This window comes from Seriola lalandi, unplaced genomic scaffold (assembly GCF_002814215.2).
Source record: "Seriola lalandi dorsalis isolate HSWRI2012SDOR001 ecotype SW California unplaced genomic scaffold, Sedor1 jcf7180002054470, whole genome shotgun sequence".
NCBI classification, from domain to species: domain Eukaryota; kingdom Metazoa; phylum Chordata; class Actinopteri; order Carangiformes; family Carangidae; genus Seriola; species Seriola lalandi.
Genome location: NW_019525023.1, coordinates 3,538,598 through 3,560,180, shown reverse-complemented (window position 1 = coordinate 3,560,180; position 21,583 = coordinate 3,538,598). Strand labels below are relative to the sequence as shown.

At 38.1% G+C, this 21,583-nt stretch overlaps 3 protein-coding genes across 4 annotated transcripts; all 3 read left to right on the top strand.

Moving 5' to 3' along the window:
- The first annotated feature begins 203 nt into the window (after window positions 1–203).
- On the top strand, window positions 204–2,398 carry gpatch11 (G patch domain containing 11). The gene is made up of 8 exons (XM_023411768.2): window positions 204–357; window positions 534–760; window positions 847–888; window positions 987–1,107; window positions 1,193–1,283; window positions 1,432–1,557; window positions 1,835–1,916; window positions 2,032–2,398. Exons 1-8 carry the CDS (start codon window positions 308–310, stop codon window positions 2,085–2,087), a joined length of 795 nt encoding a protein of 264 aa, XP_023267536.1. The 5' UTR covers window positions 204–307; the 3' UTR covers window positions 2,088–2,398.
- A 757-nt stretch (window positions 2,399–3,155) lies between these two features.
- LOC111658981 (interferon-induced, double-stranded RNA-activated protein kinase-like) lies at window positions 3,156–12,061 on the top strand. 2 transcript variants are annotated; one of them, XM_087175481.1, is made up of 19 exons: window positions 3,164–3,443; window positions 4,337–4,463; window positions 4,581–4,735; window positions 4,820–4,943; window positions 5,094–5,167; window positions 5,255–5,404; window positions 5,499–5,631; window positions 6,398–6,465; window positions 6,551–6,641; window positions 7,073–7,116; window positions 7,195–7,237; window positions 7,332–7,408; window positions 7,528–7,647; window positions 7,778–7,906; window positions 7,982–8,198; window positions 8,374–8,517; window positions 10,282–10,383; window positions 10,635–10,697; window positions 11,074–12,061. In XM_087175481.1, exons 1-19 carry the CDS (start codon window positions 3,337–3,339, stop codon window positions 11,209–11,211), a joined length of 2,106 nt encoding a protein of 701 aa, XP_087031607.1. In that variant the 5' UTR covers window positions 3,164–3,336; the 3' UTR covers window positions 11,212–12,061. The 2 variants fall into 2 exon arrangements, with proteins under 2 accessions (XP_023267510.2, XP_087031607.1); XM_023411742.2 differs by having other exon boundaries at window positions 3,156–3,443; window positions 4,337–4,735.
- Window positions 12,062–13,033: 972 nt separating this feature from the next.
- LOC147818818 (interferon-induced, double-stranded RNA-activated protein kinase-like) lies at window positions 13,034–20,773 on the top strand. Its single transcript, XM_087175482.1, has 17 exons — window positions 13,034–13,378; window positions 14,465–14,603; window positions 14,713–14,867; window positions 14,954–15,172; window positions 15,291–15,423; window positions 15,716–15,783; window positions 15,863–15,953; window positions 16,296–16,360; window positions 16,456–16,546; window positions 16,775–16,833; window positions 16,989–17,108; window positions 17,212–17,340; window positions 17,445–17,649; window positions 18,008–18,151; window positions 19,303–19,404; window positions 19,729–19,791; window positions 20,086–20,773. The coding sequence occupies exons 1-17, from the start codon at window positions 13,269–13,271 to the stop codon at window positions 20,188–20,190; spliced, it is 1,998 nt and encodes a 665-aa protein (XP_087031608.1). The 5' UTR covers window positions 13,034–13,268; the 3' UTR covers window positions 20,191–20,773.
- Window positions 20,774–21,583: the final 810 nt, after the last annotated feature.

Below are 21,583 nucleotides of genomic sequence, written 5' to 3'. Positions count from 1 at the left end.
ATTAAAGTCATTCCGATGTGAAACCAATGAAATAATACGCAAAAAATGCAGCTTTAATATAACAAACAAAAATTGTGACACATTATGGGTAACATTTTTTTCTACTTGTCTATGTGCACTCAAATTACATACTTTCTTCTGAATTATTTTCCGGAACTTCAGACTTTATGTGTACCTTGTAGCTACACGGAATGTATCTTTGAACGAACCAAACATAAGAGAAGCAATTAAAACGGCTCAACCGGATAGTTAAGTATTAGCTGCAGGTGTTGTTTTCTATACTTTCACCTCTTTTGGCGCGGCCATAATGTCTGATGAGGAAGAGGACTATATGTCTGATGCTTTTCTCAGTAAAATGTAAGTGTTTTATGTTCCTACAGTTCTGTATTAAAACCCGGGGATGTCGAAATTGTGATGGAGTTTACAGTCCTGTGGTGTCAGCTATGAAAATATAAGAGTAGAAGTTTACTTTCAGAATAGCTATCACTGTATTGTTATCCCAATTACTCTCCCAATGTTTCTCTGTCTGTCAGACAAGATGTGAAACCAGGAGTCAGCATGGTGAGGCGGGTAAAAGCAGCAATGAAGAGGGAGACGCAGGCAAAGGAGAAGAACATTAAAAACCGACAGAAAACCTACAAGGAGCAAGAGACGGAAAGTCGAGAAGCAGCTTTACAGAGCTCAATCAGCAATGAGAACAAGGGATTTGCACTTCTGCAGAAAATGGGCTACAAAGCTGGCCAAGGACTCGGGAAGAAGGGCAAGTTTCTGGCTTACTGATGTGTCTAATTTTTCATGTTTTGCACTACTTGCATTTATTAATGTTAATCTGTGCTACCTCTTCAGGAGCTGGGAGGGTCGATCCCATTCCTCTAAACATCAAAACTGGTGGGAAATATATTTGTTTTTTTTATTTAAAGTGTTTGGTAAGAACATGCAATCCAATCAATGGCTTACCATGTACTTTTCTGTGTATGCTGAATCAGACAGAGGTGGCATTGGAATGGAAGAGGTGAAGAAAAGAAAAGCAGAGGAGGAACTTGAACACTATCGACAGAAAGTACAAGTCAAACAACAGAATGAGACCCAATCTCTGGAAGACTTTAGGTGAAGTTTGCAGCTGTCTGTGAAATGCACTATACCAGATGTTTCATAGTCAGTGTGTGTAATCTTCAGGTTTTTTTTATTCCAGGTCAAGAGTAAGGTCAGAGAGAGAGGAGCGTAAGATTGAAGGAGATCTCAGAAGGAGTCAGCGAGCCTGTGAGCAGCTTGACAGTCAGAAGGTTCGAAGGATTTTGACATAGCACAGACTCATCAGGACATCACAGTACTCTGCAATGGGAATTAACAAAAACATGCCAGGAAAATTACCATAGATTAATACAGAAACAATATCACAGAAGAGAGATTGGTTTTCTCTTTATATTTCAGGGCATCACTGTCCCCAGAGAAGACTGGTACTGGCCAAAAGAAGATGCTGATGACGAAGAAGCTAGTCACGATGAGGAGGAGGAGGAGGAGGAAGAAGAAGAAGAAAAGGAGATTGTGGAATTAACCGTGAGTATTAAGTTTTGTTTGTCTTTAATGATTTATTGTATCTTTCTCATGTTTTCATATTGGCAAGTATAGGAAATAAGTATATAATCTTATAATATCTAATTTCATTTACATTTTGTGTGATATGAATTTGTAAAATTTTTTTAAAGGGGGGGGACTTGTGTATAATAGCAGATTCTGCCAGTATAGAATATGCAGTATACTGGCATATCATGCAAGAAATTCAGTAGATGTCAGTGATGATTAATCCAGTATAATATGTTCCTCTCTATTACAGTCCTTTGATAAACTGCAAATTTTGACATCGTATTTGAGAGGAATCCATTTTTACTGCATATGGTGTGGGACCACCTATAATGGTAAGAGTGACAACAACATGGCCATAGTTTTATTGTTGTTTTATTGCCTTTGCTGGTATATTTTGTATAATTTTGGATTTAGTTTTGTTTTTTGGTTGTTGTTTTTTTTTTACAGATGAAGACGACCTGTGCTCTAACTGTCCTGGGGATACAGCAGCAGATCACGACTGAACTTGATAAAAAGCATATGTAGTACCAACTAGTGAAAACGCAGTTACAAATATGCAGACAGCATTTTACAACAGGCTCATTATACTATAAAAAGCAGCAAAGGCAATAAAGTGATCAGAATTGGAGGAAGATTGATTAATCATCCCATTTGAATCTGCTGTCTGTCTCTGGAAGAACATCACTGTGTATGCTGTTTGTGGGTGTGTTGTCTTCATTTTTTTCATTAAGAAATCCTGTGGGAAATTCATGATACCTTTTTAGTATTTATATTTCTAAAAGCTGTGTTTTCATTAAATGTTTTAAGACTTCTACCTTGTTACCTTATGTAATGTTTTATTTTAGCAACTTATTATACAGTAAAACACATTGGGTTTGAATTACTAACCAAATACAAGATGCCATTATAAGTTTTAACTCCAACATAGTTGTGAGTCTTACAATTATTACTAATTTCAATATCCTCTGGTGTCATCACTGGATTTCAGTAACATTGTTCATAGCAGAAAATGAGAATATCTTGTATCTGATAAATGCACTATGGCTGCCTTTTAGTTAGTTTGAAAGTTTCTTCGTCAAACATTAGATACCACTTAAATTAGTTAATTTATTTCATTTGCGTCTCTGAAGTGCTAAAACATGAAACAAGCGTTTTGTATCATTAACTACACCTCCCATGAGTCTTACTGGTAGGCGCAATAATTAAGCTTTCTGGGAACTGTAGTTGTTGAATACCATCAAAATAAGCGTATTGATCAGGAACAGGTAGGCGCATGTTTTATTCAAACTACAGACATTTCAAGCAGCCAGAAAAACATACATTTGATAAGATGTTAGTTAAACGTTATTTAAAATATAAATCAAAAATAATTATTGACAGAATTAGTTTCTTACCAAATTGCTATATAGTGAGTTAATGGCTACCAGCCAGAAGCTAACTTAGCTAACTTAGTTATACTAAAAGGTCTCCATTTCTTTACGACACACATTTTAGTGTTATGTTGTAGTGTTATATTTTATCTATGGCGGCGGCATTCACGTTTGCTGAACCAGTTTTGATATTTCAGACATCATTTGAAGGCACCATGTTTTGTGACGTTTACCGTGAAAACGAAACTTAACTGCTGGCGTAGACTTCATCGAAAGCGGGCCCAGCCTTACGAAAACATGGAGGTAGAGTGAGACGAAAACGGAAAAGATGTACTATTCTGACATTTCCATACATTATGTAATTTGAGTTTGTCTGTTTACAATGGCAACGGAAAACTGCGTAGCCAAACTAAACGAGTTTGCACAGAGAACACGCTCGCTGCTGATTTTTGAGGACGTTGGAGCTGTTGGCCCTGACCACATCAGAACGTGAGTTTAATCAATTGTCTGCTGGGATTCACGACCTGCAAATTCATGCATGAACGGCACAAACTTATTATTTCAATTCAGTTCAATCCTTATTAAGGACACAGCTCATGGGGGGTATATAGAAAAGATCGGCGGGGGCTTGAATAGAACAGACCCCTGTTGAATAAATGGATAGCATCTTAACATTTCGATGCACAATGTCACGTACATACTGACATGTATGTGTGCATATATATGTGATTATCATATCATAGGTGTTTTCTATATGTTGATTTCAGGTAATTCAGTTTACCCAGATACAGTATGTTTATACTTTCTCAGTGTGTTCCCACGAATCTGTTACCACATTTAAAGCACTCATGCAGTTGATGTAACACCAAGTTACATTATATTTCATCAAAATTGCACTGAGACAATAGTTATTACTTTCTGCACATTGAAAATCTCTGTGGAATAAAAAGCAATAGGAAAAAGTTGAGGAATAGGGTTTGGGTGCAACACCACTTCAAAAACAGGCTGTAATAGATGCAAGGGTTGTGAGCCTCAGTATTATTGAGTATTGACTGAACTTAAATATTGAAAAAGAGCTCAGGCATTGTATTGACACCAGTAGTTAAAATTTTCAGACGGTAACCATGTCCTTTGCTGAAAAGAAAATGCATTCAATAGTAATACACACATGTATTGTTCACATAAAATAAAATAAATGACTTCATACCAGCATTGCTGCCTCTCTGGTTTCCCAATGAGGGCCTAAGGGAGTCGCGAACTATGTCAAGTTTATAACTTTACCTTTGGACATATTAACTAAGTGTGCAGCTTTATGTCTTTGTAATGCATCCTCCATCACACTACATTCTAGCATCATATAACATCTTATAATTTCTCCACAGATTCACCGTGAGAGCGGTCTTGAATGGGAAGGTGTATCCTGATGGCGTGGGGAAGAACAAGAAGGAAGCCAAACAGAACGCAGCTAAAAATGCCCTAAGAGGCCTGCTGGAGGAACCATCTGACTTTGTAAGATTAATGTACCGCTTTATGTATCTGCTGCATGTGTCGATTTTTGTATTCTACAGTATAGAAGACAAACTCACATCGCATGTCTCCTTGATACGTTTGTTGTTTTCTCGACAGACAGAAAATGTAGCAGAAACGGCCACTTCAACAGTTCTTCAGACGAGTATCAGTAACACCAACTATATATGTTGGCTCAATGAATATGGTCAGAAGAACAGGCTGACTATAAGGGCTGTGGAGTCAACCAGACTGGGACCAAGTAATGCTATTCAGTAAGCATCCAAACTACATCCATATTCTTAGGTATTTTGTTACCATTTAAAGATGCATTAAATAAAGGTTTTTTGTCATATTAGATGTTGCAGCTTTGTGGTTGGTGATAAGGACTACCCAGCTGTCTCTGGAAATACAAGGAGGGAAGCCAAGGAGGAAGCAGCAAAGCTTGTACATGATGTGATACATGGCAGTAAAACTATAGAGGTGAGTTGTAATACATGCTAGTTTCTCCCTCCCTCATCAAAGCACTGGAAAAGTTCAGATAATTGTAATAATTGTTCCAGTAGATTTTTCCAATGTTGGCCACACTCCAATCACTGAATCATAATAAAACCATATTTTTTTGTTTTGAAGACTGAAGATGAGAAATGCAGTGCCACGTCAAATCAGCAAAGGGAGGATTTGAAACAAAATGTGTCAGAAATCTGGTGAGAACAAACAGTGGCAATGTATGATTTCATTTTGTTTGGTTCTTACAATTTTTAATTAATGTCTAATTTGTCTTGGCATTACAGTGATAAGACAAAAGACTTGAGTGTAAAGACAGAAGGTGGAAGCTTTTCAGAGACTAATTTCATTGGAATTGTCAACCACTATTGTCAGAAAACAAAGCGCTCCCATGATTACATCTTAGAGAGAAGATGTGGTCCATCACATAGCCCCCAGTGAGTACGACTGTACACTGTATGAAAACCCTTGATAGATGTGAGAGAGAAATCTTGACAAAATGGTGTAAACATTTCCTCTCTGCCTGCACAGATTTTTCTACAAATTAGTGATCAACGACAAGGAGTACCCTGTGGCTGAGGGTAAGAGTATCAAGGAAGCCAAACAAAATGCAGCTCAGCTGGCCTGGTCTGCTCTTCAAGAACAGTCTGATTGGGACAGCAAGGTATTTGATATTTTTTGTTGTTTTTGTATGATGAATTATGGTTTTTAATATGCCACCTAGTATGTTTGTTTGTGTCATGTTTCTCGAGAGGCTCTTACCTACTTTTACCAACGCTTACGTGTTTTTCTGTTTTCTCTTATCTAACCCTTCCGCCAAATTCAAAAATTTTTACAACATGTGTCACATACGTCAGCATGATTGTTGCGGTCTGGTGAAGCATTTAAAGCTGTGTGACCATTTAAATCACTTACCTATGCTATGTTGTAACTGTCATTTTGCAAACTACACATACCATAGTTTCACAATGCAGGTGTTGATCATAATCACTCTGAGGTACCGTAAGGATGAGCCAAGGGTGCAGCAGGATTCGCATACTTCAATTCTTTTATTGTGAATTTTTAAGAAGAGTCCCCAACAGAAGCTGAGATGAGCTGGCCATGAAAAAATTCTTTATGAATGGGTGCTGTGGATTTATTTTTAGTATTGGAACTACTGCTTTGTATAAAATAATTCAATGTTACCGTGTGATGAAAGAAATAATGACCAACACTTTAGTAAAAAAAAAACACTTTTAAAGAGGCGGTTCCTAGATTCAGTCATGCAGTGAGGTTCTTTAAGATATCTGTGGTTTGATTTCATAAAAAAATAAAGATTGTTCATAATATCCTATTAATGCTACACCACTGTTGCACCTCATTCCCGGGAGCATCAATTACTATAAAACATGGCACTGTGTAACAGCTGAACACTTCCTTTGTGCTTTCAGATAACTTTCTGGTCAGCTGTGTCTGATGATGGCGGACCAGCCAAACCGCCCACACTACCAAGCACACCGTAAGGCACTGCCTGAAGAGTACAACACATGGTAATGTTTAATGTAGAGAATATTCTACTAATTTTTCTTACTGTATTCTCCAAGGGAGTCTCGTGATGCACAATCAAAAGGCATACCGCCAATTACAAGTGACTCAGCTGTTTTCACCAGTCCATTGAATCTTCTCAAGGATAAGGTCTGTTATTCCCTTTGTAATCCTCTAATCCCCTCCTGGTTGGTCAGTGTGTAATGCTCAGGTTAGTGCAGAAGTCATTGTATATCAAGTTGCTTTAATTCACTCTTAAAGTCAAATCAGTTTTACTTATCTGGCCTTGTTTATTCCAATGCCATAAATTGATTAATAAATTACCAGAAAAAAGTAACCGTCAGTAACTTGAGGATTATACATGTATTGGATGAGAGACAAACAAGGAAGCAGGTGTTAAAAGACCAAGAGTGTATCAGTAATGTCATCCAAGTTACTCTTGTTCTCTGCGCACCTCTAAAACAAATCACTTTTTTTGCATTGCACTCTGAGCTCTTTAAATGATTGAGGAGGACTGTTGGCCTCATATAATGGATTCTGAAAGCACGTATGCTAAAATACTGTATAACTGACTCTATCAGGATCAAAGGAAGGATCAAAGTCCTGATGTGAAGCCCAAAATAAGGTAAGCCATCCACTGTAAAGCTGCAGTACACATTTTACCTGATGTTATTGCTCATTATAATCGTTGTTGTCTTGTTAGACTCGCAGCAAATTTCCCAAATGCCCGCAAACACAGCAAAGAGGTAAAGTAAGAAGATACAAATGATGCCAGGTCATTTTGTTGGTTTTTGTTTGTCCTTTTAATCTCTATCTCATGTCTTTATTTTATTAATTAAGGAAATAGTCAATTTCAGTGGCAAGAATGCAGGAAATAGTCTGAGTGAGAAAACAACCACCCAGTCAGTAATCTCAAGGTATGGAAAATGTTTTCAGTGCTTTTGTTGCTTTTAGTTTGTGTGTGGTCTATATACAGTCAGAAAGTCGTATTATATTTTCAACTTCTTGCCCCAACAACACTTTATCTTTATCTCAGATTTACATCAGAATTTGACTCCATAGAGCGCCTCGGCAAAGGAGCCTTTGGTCGTGTTTTCAAGGCAAAACAAAAACTGCTGGGGAAGTTTTATGCTGTAAAGATTGTCCGCTGCAAAGAGTAAGTCCAGTATTTATCTTTTTTGATGAGCATTGCATAGTGTTTTTATGAAAAAATAATTTCAGATGCAGTGCAAGATATGTATAAAGTATTACTAAGTGAGCCAAGTTCTTGTTTTTCATTGGATCAGAAAAGCTCTACGAGAGGTGGGAGCATTATCTGACCTCCATCACTGCAATATTGTTCGATACTTCACATGTTGGATGGAAGATTCAGAGTACCAATGGGACGATACAGCTGACAGTGGCAGTACTTCACAGTAAGTCTCTTTTCTCTACTGTGCTCTGTTCTGTTTACTTTACTGGAGGTATATCATTCTTATTTTCTTTTCTAGGTCGACCAGTAATTCATCTGCAAAGTTCCTCTATATTCAGATGGAGTTGTGTGACCTCAGAACACTCAGAGTGTGGATAGATGAGAGGAACATTCAGAATGTGAAAAAATCTCGGCGAGACTCCAAAAGAAGAGAAGACAGTCTGACCATTGCTCAGCAAATAGTCTGTGGAGTCGACTACATTCACTCCAGGATGTTCATCCATAGAGACCTGAAGGTGAGAGGAAGTGGATAAAATCATAATTTATTACCTTAATTACATTATTGTTTGGTGTTATGGTGTAATGTTTATTTGAGTGGACCCCAGGAAGAGTAGTAGTAGTTGCTGCCTTGGTAGTGGCTAATGGGGATCCAAATAAATAAATGAATAAATACGTCTTTCCTCTGGTTAGCCTGCCAACATCATGTTTGGGCGAGGTGGAGAAGTGAAGATTGGAGACTTTGGTCTGGTGACTGCAGAGAATGATGACGATGCTGAGAACGTGATGGAGAGATCAGTGTACAAAGGAACCCCGTCTTACATGGCTCCTGAGCAGGTGAGTCTAAACTGGTGTAAATTTTAGTTTCTTCTGTCCTATCAAATATCGGTTGGTAAGGTACCCCTTCTTGAGCACTCATGGTGATGTACAGCACTGCTTTATTAAGCTGGTTTTTGTTTCAGTCTTCCTGACTGTCAGAGGCCCTGTTGAGACCTGGCATTAAAATTTGTCTCGGGTGATTCAAGTGGACAGCTCTAAGTACAGGTGTGAACGCACCCAAGCTGCATTGAGGACGCATTTGAGATCCCATCACTCACAACACATTCAGAGATGGTCTGGGCCACATGTCCACAAACTTTTAGCAGTGTGAACGCAAATGTGTGCTGGCCACATTGAAGGACCGCCTACTGTTTACTGTTGTACAGTTTAGTCCCGTCAAAGTTTCATAATGAACAGAAAGTATTTTTGTGTTTCAAATGGATAAAACTTTATTTTATTATTAGACCTGTGCACAGCGCATTAATTCGCTCAACCCCTACATGCCCCGCTCTCTGTCTCTCTCATTCACAAGCGCTTTCTCTCACTCTTTCTCACTCACATACACATACATGCAAGCACACTGATAATGGACCCGTCTGTCAATTAGCTAAAAACAGCAACACATACGTTTTTATTTGCATATAAAGCAGGGAAGTGAAATCCGATCACAAGTGGTCAATCGAGACGCATGTGGAGACGCATTTTAAAGGCAGGTGTGAACATATTAACATGTTAATACCTGATCTGAAAAGGGCCACAGATACGCAACCTTAGATGAAGTCACAATCGACTAGATGATATTTGCGATGAATGTCCCACTTGCCCTGGAATTGAACACCTGTGCCAGGGACTGTCCGATAATGCTTGTACTGACTGCAGCTCAAAGCCACTTTCAAAGAAGACCACTTGGTTGGTTTCATCAGAATAGAAATAACAGTTCTGAGGCAGCTTTTGCCCCTTTGGGAATGCCTTCAATCAGCTCTCCTTCAGGTTTTAGATGCCATAAGGTAACACAAGGTGTTTTCCTGTGTAAAAAAAAACAAAAACAAAAGAGAGACACATGATGAACTTCTGTCCCTCAAAGTCAACTCCTTTTCCCAGTTTTCCCAGATTACTACTTGTCCACTTGTAGGCCGAGTGTCCAGAGAACTACATCATCTCCATTTATATACAGTTTGTATTTAACTGTGGACTGATGAATATCTGAGCTCTTTGAGATGACTGTTACCCTCTCAACTTTATGCAAATCAACAGTTCTTAATCATAAGTCTTGTGAGATCTCTCATTTGCGAGGCATATTTCATTTCAACAGATGTTTCTTGTGAATAGCAAACTCAAAATGCTTAAGTGTTTTTTATAAGTCAAAGTAGCTCTAACCCACACCTCCAATCTGGTTTGTTTGGTTGGACTCCAAGTTTGATAACTCCTGACTCCAATTAGCTTTTGTTAATGCCATTCGCCGAGGGTTTCACATACTTTTTCCAACCTCCACTGTGAATGTTTGAATTACAATTTCAATATGGACAAGAACAGTACAAAGATTTGTGTGTTATTAGTTTAAACAGATTGTGTTCGTTGTGTATCGTAACTTGGATGAAAATCTCCCCATTCTGTAAAACAAATTGATACATTTTCTGGCAGTCATGAAGATTGAAACAAAGTGTACTTACAAACTTAACCATGGCTCCATGAATTCTCTTTGATTGCCATAGTTAATGGAAGAAGTGAATGTGAAGGATGCAGGTTTCACTGCACAGATATTGTGTTCTTGTTTTATGACAGAAGAGCAAGAGCACCTATGACCGAAAAGTGGACATATTTGCTTTGGGGCTGATATATTTTGAACTTCTCTGGAACCTCTCTACTGGCCATGAGAGGAAAGTGGTGAGTTTTTCCCAGACACAATCCAAAGTTCTGCTGTAAATGTCAATAAATTGCTATGTTAATAATTGTTGTTGTTTCAAACGTTGGTACAACACCGGGCATTTTATCAGATACCAGGGGAGTGTTTATATTGTTGGTTAATATTATTTATTAAATTGTAAATTTCAAAAGAAAACTACTGGACATCTTATCAGTTTTTGTAAGGCCTGTTACATGTTCTTCCTCATTTTTTACCATTTCATAATTACCAGATTTGGGACGATGCCAGAAGCCAGAAACTTCCTCAAGGGTTTTCACACAATTTTCCCAAAGAGGTACATCAATATTTTTTTAATTTACTTGAAACATGAAACAGTATTTCCCATAGGGTGAAGGTCACTTGTAATTGAACCTAATCGGACAGAACTGAGATTGAGGTGCAGGGATTTGCATTATTATTATCATTCACCCATCTGTAGAACCTCAAAGGGGAAAAACAGGACTGTTTAATGTTGTATGTCAATCATGTAAAATATCAAGCAGGACTGTTGATAGTTTTGGGGGAAAGAGGTAATCTCAGTTTAAAAGATTTGCATTGCTTAGTTGTCCAAATGCAGGAAATACTGTAGATTGGATCTTTAGTAAACAACAAAAGCATGAATTGATATTATGATGATCTCTTATGTAGATTTTGTTTTTGTTTCATTGCAGAACCAAATTATAAAGTCAATGCTGCATGTGAAGCCAGAAGAACGACCTGAAGCAAGTAAACTAAAGTCAGACCTGGAAGAGTACGGTCATGTACTCCATGAGTTAAAAAATATGCAACGAGACAGTAAGAGTGTCTGATTGTTACAGGGAGGGTTAGAAACAAACGCATCAGTTGTCACAAGCTTGACTATTTATTTAGTGTTATGTTACATAATACATAACAATTCATACATTAATTTGTATCGGTCTCTTTTAAGAATTGTGTTTTAATGATTTAATGGGACATTATTAATCATGATTATGGAAACTTGATGGGAAAAGGCACATAAAGTAGTTCATTTTATAATCAGTGAATTAAACAAATTGAATTATCTCCACATTCAGTTTTAATAAAATCCCATGTCTTGGATTAGTACTATGACAGATTGGTCAGTTGTCAATGTGTTTGTGAGCAAGAGCAGGGCAAGGAGGGGCTGAGCAAATCAATGTGCTGTGCACAGCTCTACAATGAAATGAGGTTTTAGCCATTTGAAATAGTTAAAAACAAATGGGCGCCACACAGAAAATCAATGTATGGGAAACACACAGAAATGTAAAAATATTTTTGTTTCATTATGAAACTATAGAGAGACAAATGAGATGTCATTTGAGTAGGTGGTCCTTCAATGTGGCCCAAGACACATTCAAGTACACACTACTAAAAGAATGTAGCCATATGCACTCGGACCTCAATGTGTCGGGTTCATTCACACTCACACACAAGCTGTCCACTTGTGATCGGATCACTTAAGACACCTGTTACTGCCATGTGTGAACAGGGCCTTTGTCACAATGTGAGCCATCATGTCCAATCGAAATTCTTGACCAGCCCCTTGAGTAAATTATTTTTGTGCCATTCATGTGTACAGGGTGCGTTGTGTCGGTTGTCGACCCAGTTGGGCTACCTTGTATTTGATCAGGCTGGTTTCTCATTAAATGTTAAATGACACTGAAGTTTTCCCTTTTTCTTCTCCAATTGTTATGATTGAAACTGTAAATACACCGAGATCAACTGGCTCGGCATACAGTAACTGAAAACTGACGACCTTTGTTATTTTACTGTTTAACACTATTGGTATAATCAAGTAAGTCCAAAACCATGGTTATTTGTGTTAGGGGCCAATGCCTGAGATGGAAATGAAACCTGAAAGCAAGGAGGTTGGTGTGCTGCACATTTGTCTGTATTTATATGTGAACCTAATTAAACACCAACACAAAGCTGTGAGCTTTCAGTAAATAGTTGCCAACAGACCAGTGACGCTTGGAGTAAGAAGACACTGTGGGAGACACTTGCTGGAATTCAGGTAGTCTGTGTCCTGTGCTGTGCATATACTTTACTAAACGGAAAGAAAAAATTGGTCTACTTCCATAACAATTAGGTTTGAGACTCTGATGGGGCCACTTGGCTTGAGTCAAATCTTGTGGGGTGTCAGCAGGAAGTCAGCTCAGCCAAACAAGGACTTGAGTCTTCGATGGGCCCCAGAGCAGGAAACCCAGGTATATTCACATGGTAGGCAGCGTTTAATGAATCAATGATGTGCCATCTTGTAACATGTTATCAACTTTTCTCAACAAAAGCATGAATGGGACATCCCTGTGGTTAATTTTTGCTGCCTCAAGTCAAATGCCAGTGCCCCTTTGGCCCAAAGGACAGCACCTTGGGGTGAAAGTGACCCTCCCTAACCACGCATTTGAGATGCCACCTTTTTAAAATGTTTTTCCTTGCCCCAGAGAAATTCTGTACATGCCATAGCAGAAATGGACGACTAGCAAAATAATAATAATTTTTTTTTCAGCCTGTCAGAAAGGGGAGCATATTAATCGCTCTGAAGTCAATGTTGTTTTCATACCTTCATAATGCTTAACACCTTTTTAATAACTAATTTAACCAATGTGATTTCCACTTGTTAGACGTTTGAGTTTGACAGTGCAGTTTCCGTGTCCGTGGTTTATGAATAATGAAGGTGTGGTCATGACCGTCATTCAGAGAAATCGAAACTTAAGATTGGTAGACGCAGATGAATTAGAAAAAATTGCGCAGTGACGCGGGCTTCGAAGCAAGGTTTAGATAGAAACCAGGAAGGGAGGAGTAATGTAAGCTTTTCTTTCAGATATGTAATTTTTATGTAGTTTTGAACTTCGTCATTTCGCCATTTATGATGGAAACGAGAGATTTCGTTTCTGAACTTCACGATCATGCGCGGAGAACACGCTCGTTGCTGAGATTTGACGATATTCGCTCTTATGGCCCTGACCATGATAAAACGTAAGTCGGATAAAAGTTTTGGTACTAACTTCACTAAGCTTTACACATAAACGATGTTTATCCTGCCATAATCGTGCTTCACCTGCTAAGAAGTGAGTGGGTCAGAGGTCTCTGAACTTGGCTTGGTGATACTGCGGGTGGTGATGATTGAATATAACAGCCACAGTAAACATAGGCTATGAAATAAACAAACAAAAACCATGCAGCTGTACTGTTAAGTTGATACTTTAAAATCGAATTACTTTATACCACAATAGTAAAAAAGAGGTTACTGTATGATATATTTAACGCACATACCCATCCACTAGATTTTCAGGTTTTCACAATTGCACAAAATAATACTAACCAGCGAAAGTAAGAACGTTTAAGCATAAGTGCCATAAGGCCACATTCGTGACCATGTGTGTTCATAAAGTATAGCAGCAGTAACAGTAAATGCAATGATGATAATGACCCAAGACATTGCAAGACCAAAACTAGACAGTGGCTTTAAGTTGGTGGAAGAACAGCACAGTCCCCAGACTTGAACCCCATGGAGCTGGTGTGGGATGACCTGGACAGAAGGTGAATGCAAAGCAACCTGCAAGTGCTACACAATAATCTGTGGGAACTTTCACAACAGTGTTGGGACGAACTTAGTGAACAATATTTGGTTTCCATTGCAGAAAGAACATCTCAAATATGTTCGGCTGCTAGATGAGTCAAAAATGTACATTAGAAGAAGATTCCATGACTCCTTGTTTTTTAAATCTCCATTGTTTGTTTGTTCTATGTAGTGTTGAAGCCTATAAGGGACTATATTCAAAATAAAAATGCAATAATCTAATTTGCATTTTCATTTTTACTGAAATACCACATACATGCGTGGAAAATTATAATGCTATTTTGGAATTACATTTTCATTTTCAAGTTTATATTATCATTTGAATATAGTCCCTTATAGGCTTCCATACAGTGTGTAGCAGAGGAGAAATATAAAGTAATATGATAGTACCAACTCTTACTGTAAGTGGTGTAGCACCACCGCCAACATCACCGCAAGTCAATCTCCATGTATAACCAAACCTTTTGACAATTCCTCTTCAGATTTATCATAACAGCAGTCCTGAATGGTAAAGTCTATGGGAATGGCGAAGGGAAGACTAAGAAGGAAGCCAAAAAGAATGCAGCTGAAATTACCCTGAGATATTTGTCGAGGACACAACAACAGGACCCGGCTGAATCTGTAAGATTATCATCTCTCTTTGCTGAACTACACCATATTGGATTGTCTGTAATCAAAAGGCCAGTTTATAGTGCAAATCTCATTGATGGTTTTGTTGTTTTCTTGACAGACAGAAAATGCTGCTGAAAATACTACTTCATTACTTTATCAGACAAGTATCTCTGATACCGACTACATAGGCCTGCTCTATGAGTATGGGCTTAAGAACAAGGTCACTATAGAGTCTACGGAGTCAATAGCAGTGCAATCAAGTACCTGGTTTCTGTAAGTCTCTACATTGCATTGTAAACAATTTATTTAATCTATTTTTGTTTCCATTTTAAGATTAATCAAGTTTTTTATGATATTAGATGTAGGTTCAAGGTTGGTGATAAGGAGTACCCAGCTGCATCTGCGAGAACCAAGAAGGAGGCTAAGAAGAAAGCAGCCAAGCTTGTGTGTCTGAGCTTAGGAGTGAAGCCTAAAAACAGAGGGACAAATTTCATTTCATTAGTCATCGAATACTGTCAGAAAACACGCCGAATCTACAATTTTATTGAAGAGAAAAGAAGCGGTCCAGAACTCCCTGAGTAAGTATAATTGAACTTCTGCACCGTGATTATAAGCTACAGGCACACTTCACTGACTTTTGAGTGATATAAGAGTGTACATTATTCAGATCCTTAATTTTCCTTCCTGCCTACACAGATTTTTTTACAAATTAATGATCAATGGCAAGGATTACCCTGTGGGTAAAGGAAAGACTATCACGGAGGCCAGACAAACTGCAGCTCAGCTGGCCTGGTTTGCTCTTCAGGAACAGTCAGACTGGGATGGCAAGGTACTTCATAGTTTCTGTTCTTTTTTTAAATGTTAAAATATGTTTTTTAGTATATCACTTAAGTTGATTTTCAATATGCATAAGATTAATGTTGTATTCCTTTTTTAAACATTAAATACAGTTTGTATATGTCACTGAAGCAGAATGTAGACTGTTGACTATGTTTGTTTGAAACATATTCACTACTGTACCTAATCTTATTTTGAAAGCCCTTCAAGCAGCTCTTTTCTCTTTTCATAGGATTGAAATTATCTCAACTCATTAATAGTAGCACTTATTTTGTTCATTTTAGGTGTCCTTCAGGTCAACAGTGTCAGAAGATAGTGCAGCAACAATGATGCCATCACCAACAATGACACTGTAAGCACACACTGACACACACAGAGCAGATGGTAGTTTAATACTGTTCTGATCTAACTTCTTTCTTTGTAATTCCAAGGGAGTCCACTAACGCATCATCCCAAATCATTTCAAGGAGTACAAGTGAATCAGCAATATTCACGGATCCATCGAACCCCCCTGAAGCTCAGGTCTCTTCATTTTTATGTTCTTTGTTTTCAGAATAAAACATGGCACTGGCTTTTTGCAGTGAATAGTCAGGGATCAGGGTGTATCTATTTTTGCAGTGCTTTTTTCTTTTATGTTCTTGTGCCACCATATTAATAAGAGAAAACTGTATCTATAGTGGTGGCAGCAGATCCTAAGACCAGCTACTTTTGCATATCTGTGGTTTGACATGAAAAAAAATGAAACTTGTTTTTCTGAAGGGACGTTATTGTCAAGCAGGGCTGCTACAGGGTGAATAATATACTTTGGAACATGCTACATTATAAAAGTTGAATTTTACTTTATTTCATTGTTTTGTATTTTAGATGCCCCTCAGGTCAGCTGTGTCCGTTGACAGTCCACCAACCAGGTTGTCGGCACCATCTTCACTGTAAGTCACTTATTGATACTAGTAGCCTATTAAAGCAGGTGGTTGAGGTCATTACAAAGAAAGCTGTACTCATGTCCCTCATTGTATTCTCTAAGGGAGTCTCTTGAAACATCATCACAAAGCATGCCAACGGGTACAAGTGAATCAGTAATCTTTACAGATTCTTCAAATCCTTCCAAAGAACAGGTTTGTAATTTTGCTTATTATCCTAGCAACTCTGACAAAATTCAAACATAAACAACCTTCTTCAGTATATTCTGCTTTTTATGTGTGTAGAAAGACCCATCGAATAAGTAGTGTCATAGGAGCAAGAAATTTAAGTTCATGCAGTCAAGAAATATATAAAATTCCAAATTGCTGTAAAAGTGGAAAAGTGGTGGAGCGTGAAGTCATCTTTTTATTAAATTTTTTCAGGATGCTGTCGAAAACAAAAATATTGAAAACAAACCAAATGAGACGACAACCCTGTCAAGGTATTGAACAATTTTAACATGTTTTTATACTTATATTTATATGGTCAAAATTTTACATATTGTAGTTTCTAGAGTTTCTCACAATAACTCAGGTACAACCACGAGGACATTTTTGTTTTACATTTTTATCCAAACAGATGTGTTAATCCTAACAGGTTGTCTTCAGACTTCGACTCTATAGAGTGTCTTGCTAAAGGAGGTTTTGGTCATGTTTACAAAGCAAGAGAAAAACTGATGGACAAGTGTTATGCTGTAAAGGTTGTCCGCAGTAAAGAGTAAGTCATGTATGCTCAGTAAGTTTTCAGTGTGCACTCCAGCAAATTTTGTGTAAGTAATGCATCAATAACTGAGCCATTTTTTTGTACTTCTTTTGATCAGAAAAGCTCTACGAGAGGTGACTGCATTAGAAGACATCCTTCACTGTAATATTGTTAGATACTACAATTGTTGGTTGGAGGACTCAGAATATCATTGGGACAGTACAGTTGGCAGTTGCAGCACTACTCAGTAAGTCTGTCTGCTTGTTTATATCTTTGCTCTACTGCATTTATTTACTAAATATTGTATGAATTTAATGTGATTTTACGAGATTTCTAATCTTACTTTTCTAGGTCTAGCACTAATTCATCACACAAGTTCCTCTATATTAAGATGGAGTTGTGTGAGACCAACACACTCAAAGACTGGATAAATGAGAAGAATGAGGAAACTGTACAAGAGTCAAAGAGAAGAGAAGAAAGTCTACCCATTGTCCAGCAAATTGTCAGTGGAGTCGAATGCATTCACTCCAAGAAGCTCATCCACAGAGACCTGAAGGTGAGACCCAAGAGTACAGGCCATGACAAAGTTGATCCAGTGTATTGGGCTAGTTCACTCTGGTACATACTGACAATTTAGATATTTATCTTACCGTGTAGTAACTTCTGCTCAAACTTTTGTTCATGTCTACCAGAACACAGGTTTAGTTAAAACTGAGTTTGTTAACCTTGAGCTGAGGGAAACTGAGATTTAAGTTCCTAAAACAGAGACGAATTTAACTCCCACTCTTTAACCCTACAATGACTCATTTATTACACATTACTATAGTAGTATTCCTCATTGTGGGGTGGGTCACATACTATTGAGCTTGGATTTATATTTAAAATCACTGCTTCTTTTGTTTTTCAATGGTTAGCCTGCTAACATCATGTTTGGACGGGATGGAAAAGTGAAGATTGGAGACTTTGGTCTGGTCACTGCAGAGGCTGATGACGACGATGAAAACCAGACTGAGAGAACAGATGAAACAGGAACCATATCTTACATGGCTCCTGAACAAGTGAGATTGTCTTTGTTGGCATTCACTTTTGATTCTTCTATATTATTTTTTTTTCTTTTAATACCCTCGGTGCTACCTTATGCCCACCACTGGTCCTGGTTTTCCCTAATTATAACAAGGTTCACGGACCTCTCCCGACATTCTTTCAAGTCACAAAATCTCCTGTTTTCCTGTTAAAAAACACATTCCTCTATGTTTGAAAATGTTTTCCCCATCATCACAAACTCAAACGGTGCCAGATTGCAATAGTTCCACCTTTTCGTCTGGCTGATTACACTTTGTCTCATCTGCATCCTTAAGTAGGCACTTAAATGCAAGGGGCCGTATTCACAAAAGACCTGATCTTACCTCTAGGAGTCCTCCTAAATAAGTTCATAAGAGTTTAAACTTTAGAAATATTAAGACTAAATTACAGTGTCACTTTTGCTTTAGGACTGAGAGAAGTCCTATGAGAAAGTGTGGGGCTGACCCTGTTGCTATAAATGACATCATGTTTCATGAATTAACTTAATCACTATGTCTACAGTGATTGGTTGACAGGTGACCGGTGTAGTTACCATTTATTAATACACAGGGCAACAAGCAAGTATTGAAGCAGTGTAGAGTTGAGCGAACCATCATCTCAGGTGTTGATGGATCGTTTTGATTTGTTGGTGAGCCGATTGGATCTTAATTACCTCGATCATCGAATATGCTTTTAAAAGCTATCCATCATTGTTTTATTCCAAAACACTGGTGCAACAAGACACACCTGCATCAGCTGACTGATAGTGAGCAGGTCCTAGTGATTCAGCATATGTAATCCCCTCAGCCTGACATGCCCCTCAGTTTTGGGAGTTTCTGCTACCTCACCCAGGTAGGAGCTACTTTTAGCCTTAGGATGTTTTGTGAATACAAACCCTGGAAGAAAGAGCTTCCATACAGTGTGAAAAATAAGTTGGTGTATGATAATACTACAATCTTGGAAAGTTGCATAAACCCCTCATCCCAAATGGTGCTTGTCTTTACAGCTTTTAGGCCAATAGGACATCATTTTAGTTTAACTGTGAAATCCAAGTATAACTAGTTCATTTAAACTATGATGCTGATTTAGGGTATATGTAAGGTTTCTGAAGTGCCTATTTTTATACTGTGTTCTTGTTTTATGACAGAGGAGCAATACAATGTATGACCGGAAAGTGGACATATTTGCTTTGGGATTGATATACTTTGAACTACTTTGGAACCTCTCTACTGGCCATGAAAGAGGAGTGGTGAGCGTTTATACAGAATGTAACAATATGCTGTAAACTGTATAAAAGGTTCACTTGCAACCTGCCATTACAATGTTAGCATTATACTGTAGACTTCTGTCAGTTGCATACACATAAGAAACCTGCTATTTATTAGAGTTTAATGTCTTTTCAGTAAGTATCAAAAGCACAGGATAGATTGCACTTACTGTTTTTCTGTCTTTCTTAATATTTCTTGTATTCAATTGCAACAGCGCTGTTGCAATTATTGGTTTTTGTTTGTTTGTTTGTTTTTTCAAGCCAACTAATACTTTATCTCTTCATTTTATCATACTATCATACTAGATTTTGAGTAATGCCAGAAGTCAGATGCTTCCTGAAGAATTTTCATTGAAGTTTCCTCAAGAGGTACCATTATGTTCTTCTGATATTCGTATTATAACAACTGATTTATTTGCCATATGAGGCAGTATTTACCACTGAGTCCCAGTGCCAGTCTTTATTTAAAAAAGGCTGTGGAGAGTTTGAGGCACGGGTTTGCACTTTTACAATTGTTGGTCAAATGTCAAGTAGAACAGATGACAATGATTTGAGAAAACGGCAGTCTCAATTTCAAAAGCTTCAAAAATTTTGCAGTGTATTGCATTTATTATTAATAGTAAAGAGCTCTCATTAGCTGTTCTTCTTATGTTTTTTTTTCAGAACCAAATAATCATGTCAATGTTGTGTGTGAAGCCAGAGGAGCGACCTGAAGCAAGTGCACTAAAGGCCGACCTGGAAAAGTGGGCTCAGACGCTCAATGCTTAACATATGTGTCAGGAAAAAGTAATTGTCTGATTATCACCAAGGCTTGTGATACGTCATAGGCAATTCTGGAAATCTGTCTCTTCTGATGTCTGTATTTTCATGGAATTATGTGATAAACTGTTTTTAATATCATTTCCTTATAAAATCTTTAATGTACTACACTTAACATAAAGCTGTACCCTGACCGATGGCCATGGATGGCAGCTTGGCATCCTGTGTTTTTCTAAAGGACACTTCAAACTCCAGACACAGGGTCGTATCATTAAACCTGTGAATAATGGACCATGTCAAAAGAAATGCTAATGTAATGGGTTTTATAATCATGGAATGAAACATGAAATCAAACACTAAGATGATTTCGATTTCTCCAAAATGGTAATTTATTTACAGTTATTACTTTGTATGTAGACAGCCTGGCAGCCTGTTCTACAGGTGGCATACAGCTGCTTGAGAGTTTCTGCTGCAGGTGTACAATTCCACGGTACGCCAGAATGTTCAAAGATGACACTGCAGCATTTATGTACCATCCAATACAATATGAATGTTGTCTTTCAAAAAAATAAATCATATTACCTTATCATTATTATGTATATGGGATTTACATGTGTATACAAAACTCAGGCCTTGGGTGAGCTGTTAGTAGATGTGCTGAGCTCTGTATATTACCAGAGCTCCAAAGCTGTAGACTTGAGACCTGGACTTGAATTGGATTCCAGTCACAAAAATGAGGACTTGCACATAGGACTTTGCAACTCGACTTGTACTCCTCTGGCAACAGCTACAAATGCCGAGGAAATGTCAACAGAAATTACTCCATGAGAGAAGAGCAGAGGGTGACATCATATCTATTTACCCAGAATAGGTGTGTGTCTTAATGGGACACTTCTGTGCCTTTGTTTGTCCAGTTTAAGTGCCATGCCCCATGGTTGGTCAACAGGAGGAAAGCTGTGCTATGACTGCAGCCACTGATTGCAACCACAGAAAAAGTGGGCACACGGCCATTACTGTGGTTTTGGTTATAGTTAATGTCGTGGCTGTGGCTAACCGTGGCTGTAGCTATTGTCGTGGCTAATCGCAATTGCTAGGGTAGTTGTGGCTGTGACTTGCTGGTTACTCTTACTACATTTAGTAACAGTGGCCAAGTCAGCATTGTAAAATCCAGTACACCCAGGATCTGAACCTGGTGCTTCTGTCACATATGATACATGTGATAAAATACACAGAAGTTGAGCAATAGCATTACCATAATGTTCAGCCTACTCAACCATATCAATGGATACTGGCATGTAGGTTCGTTACATGAAAAACCTGTCAGCCTTGCTAATCAAAACAACCACAGCAACAACCACACACATACTCAGCAACAGCAGTGCCCATATTTGCAGCCATGCCC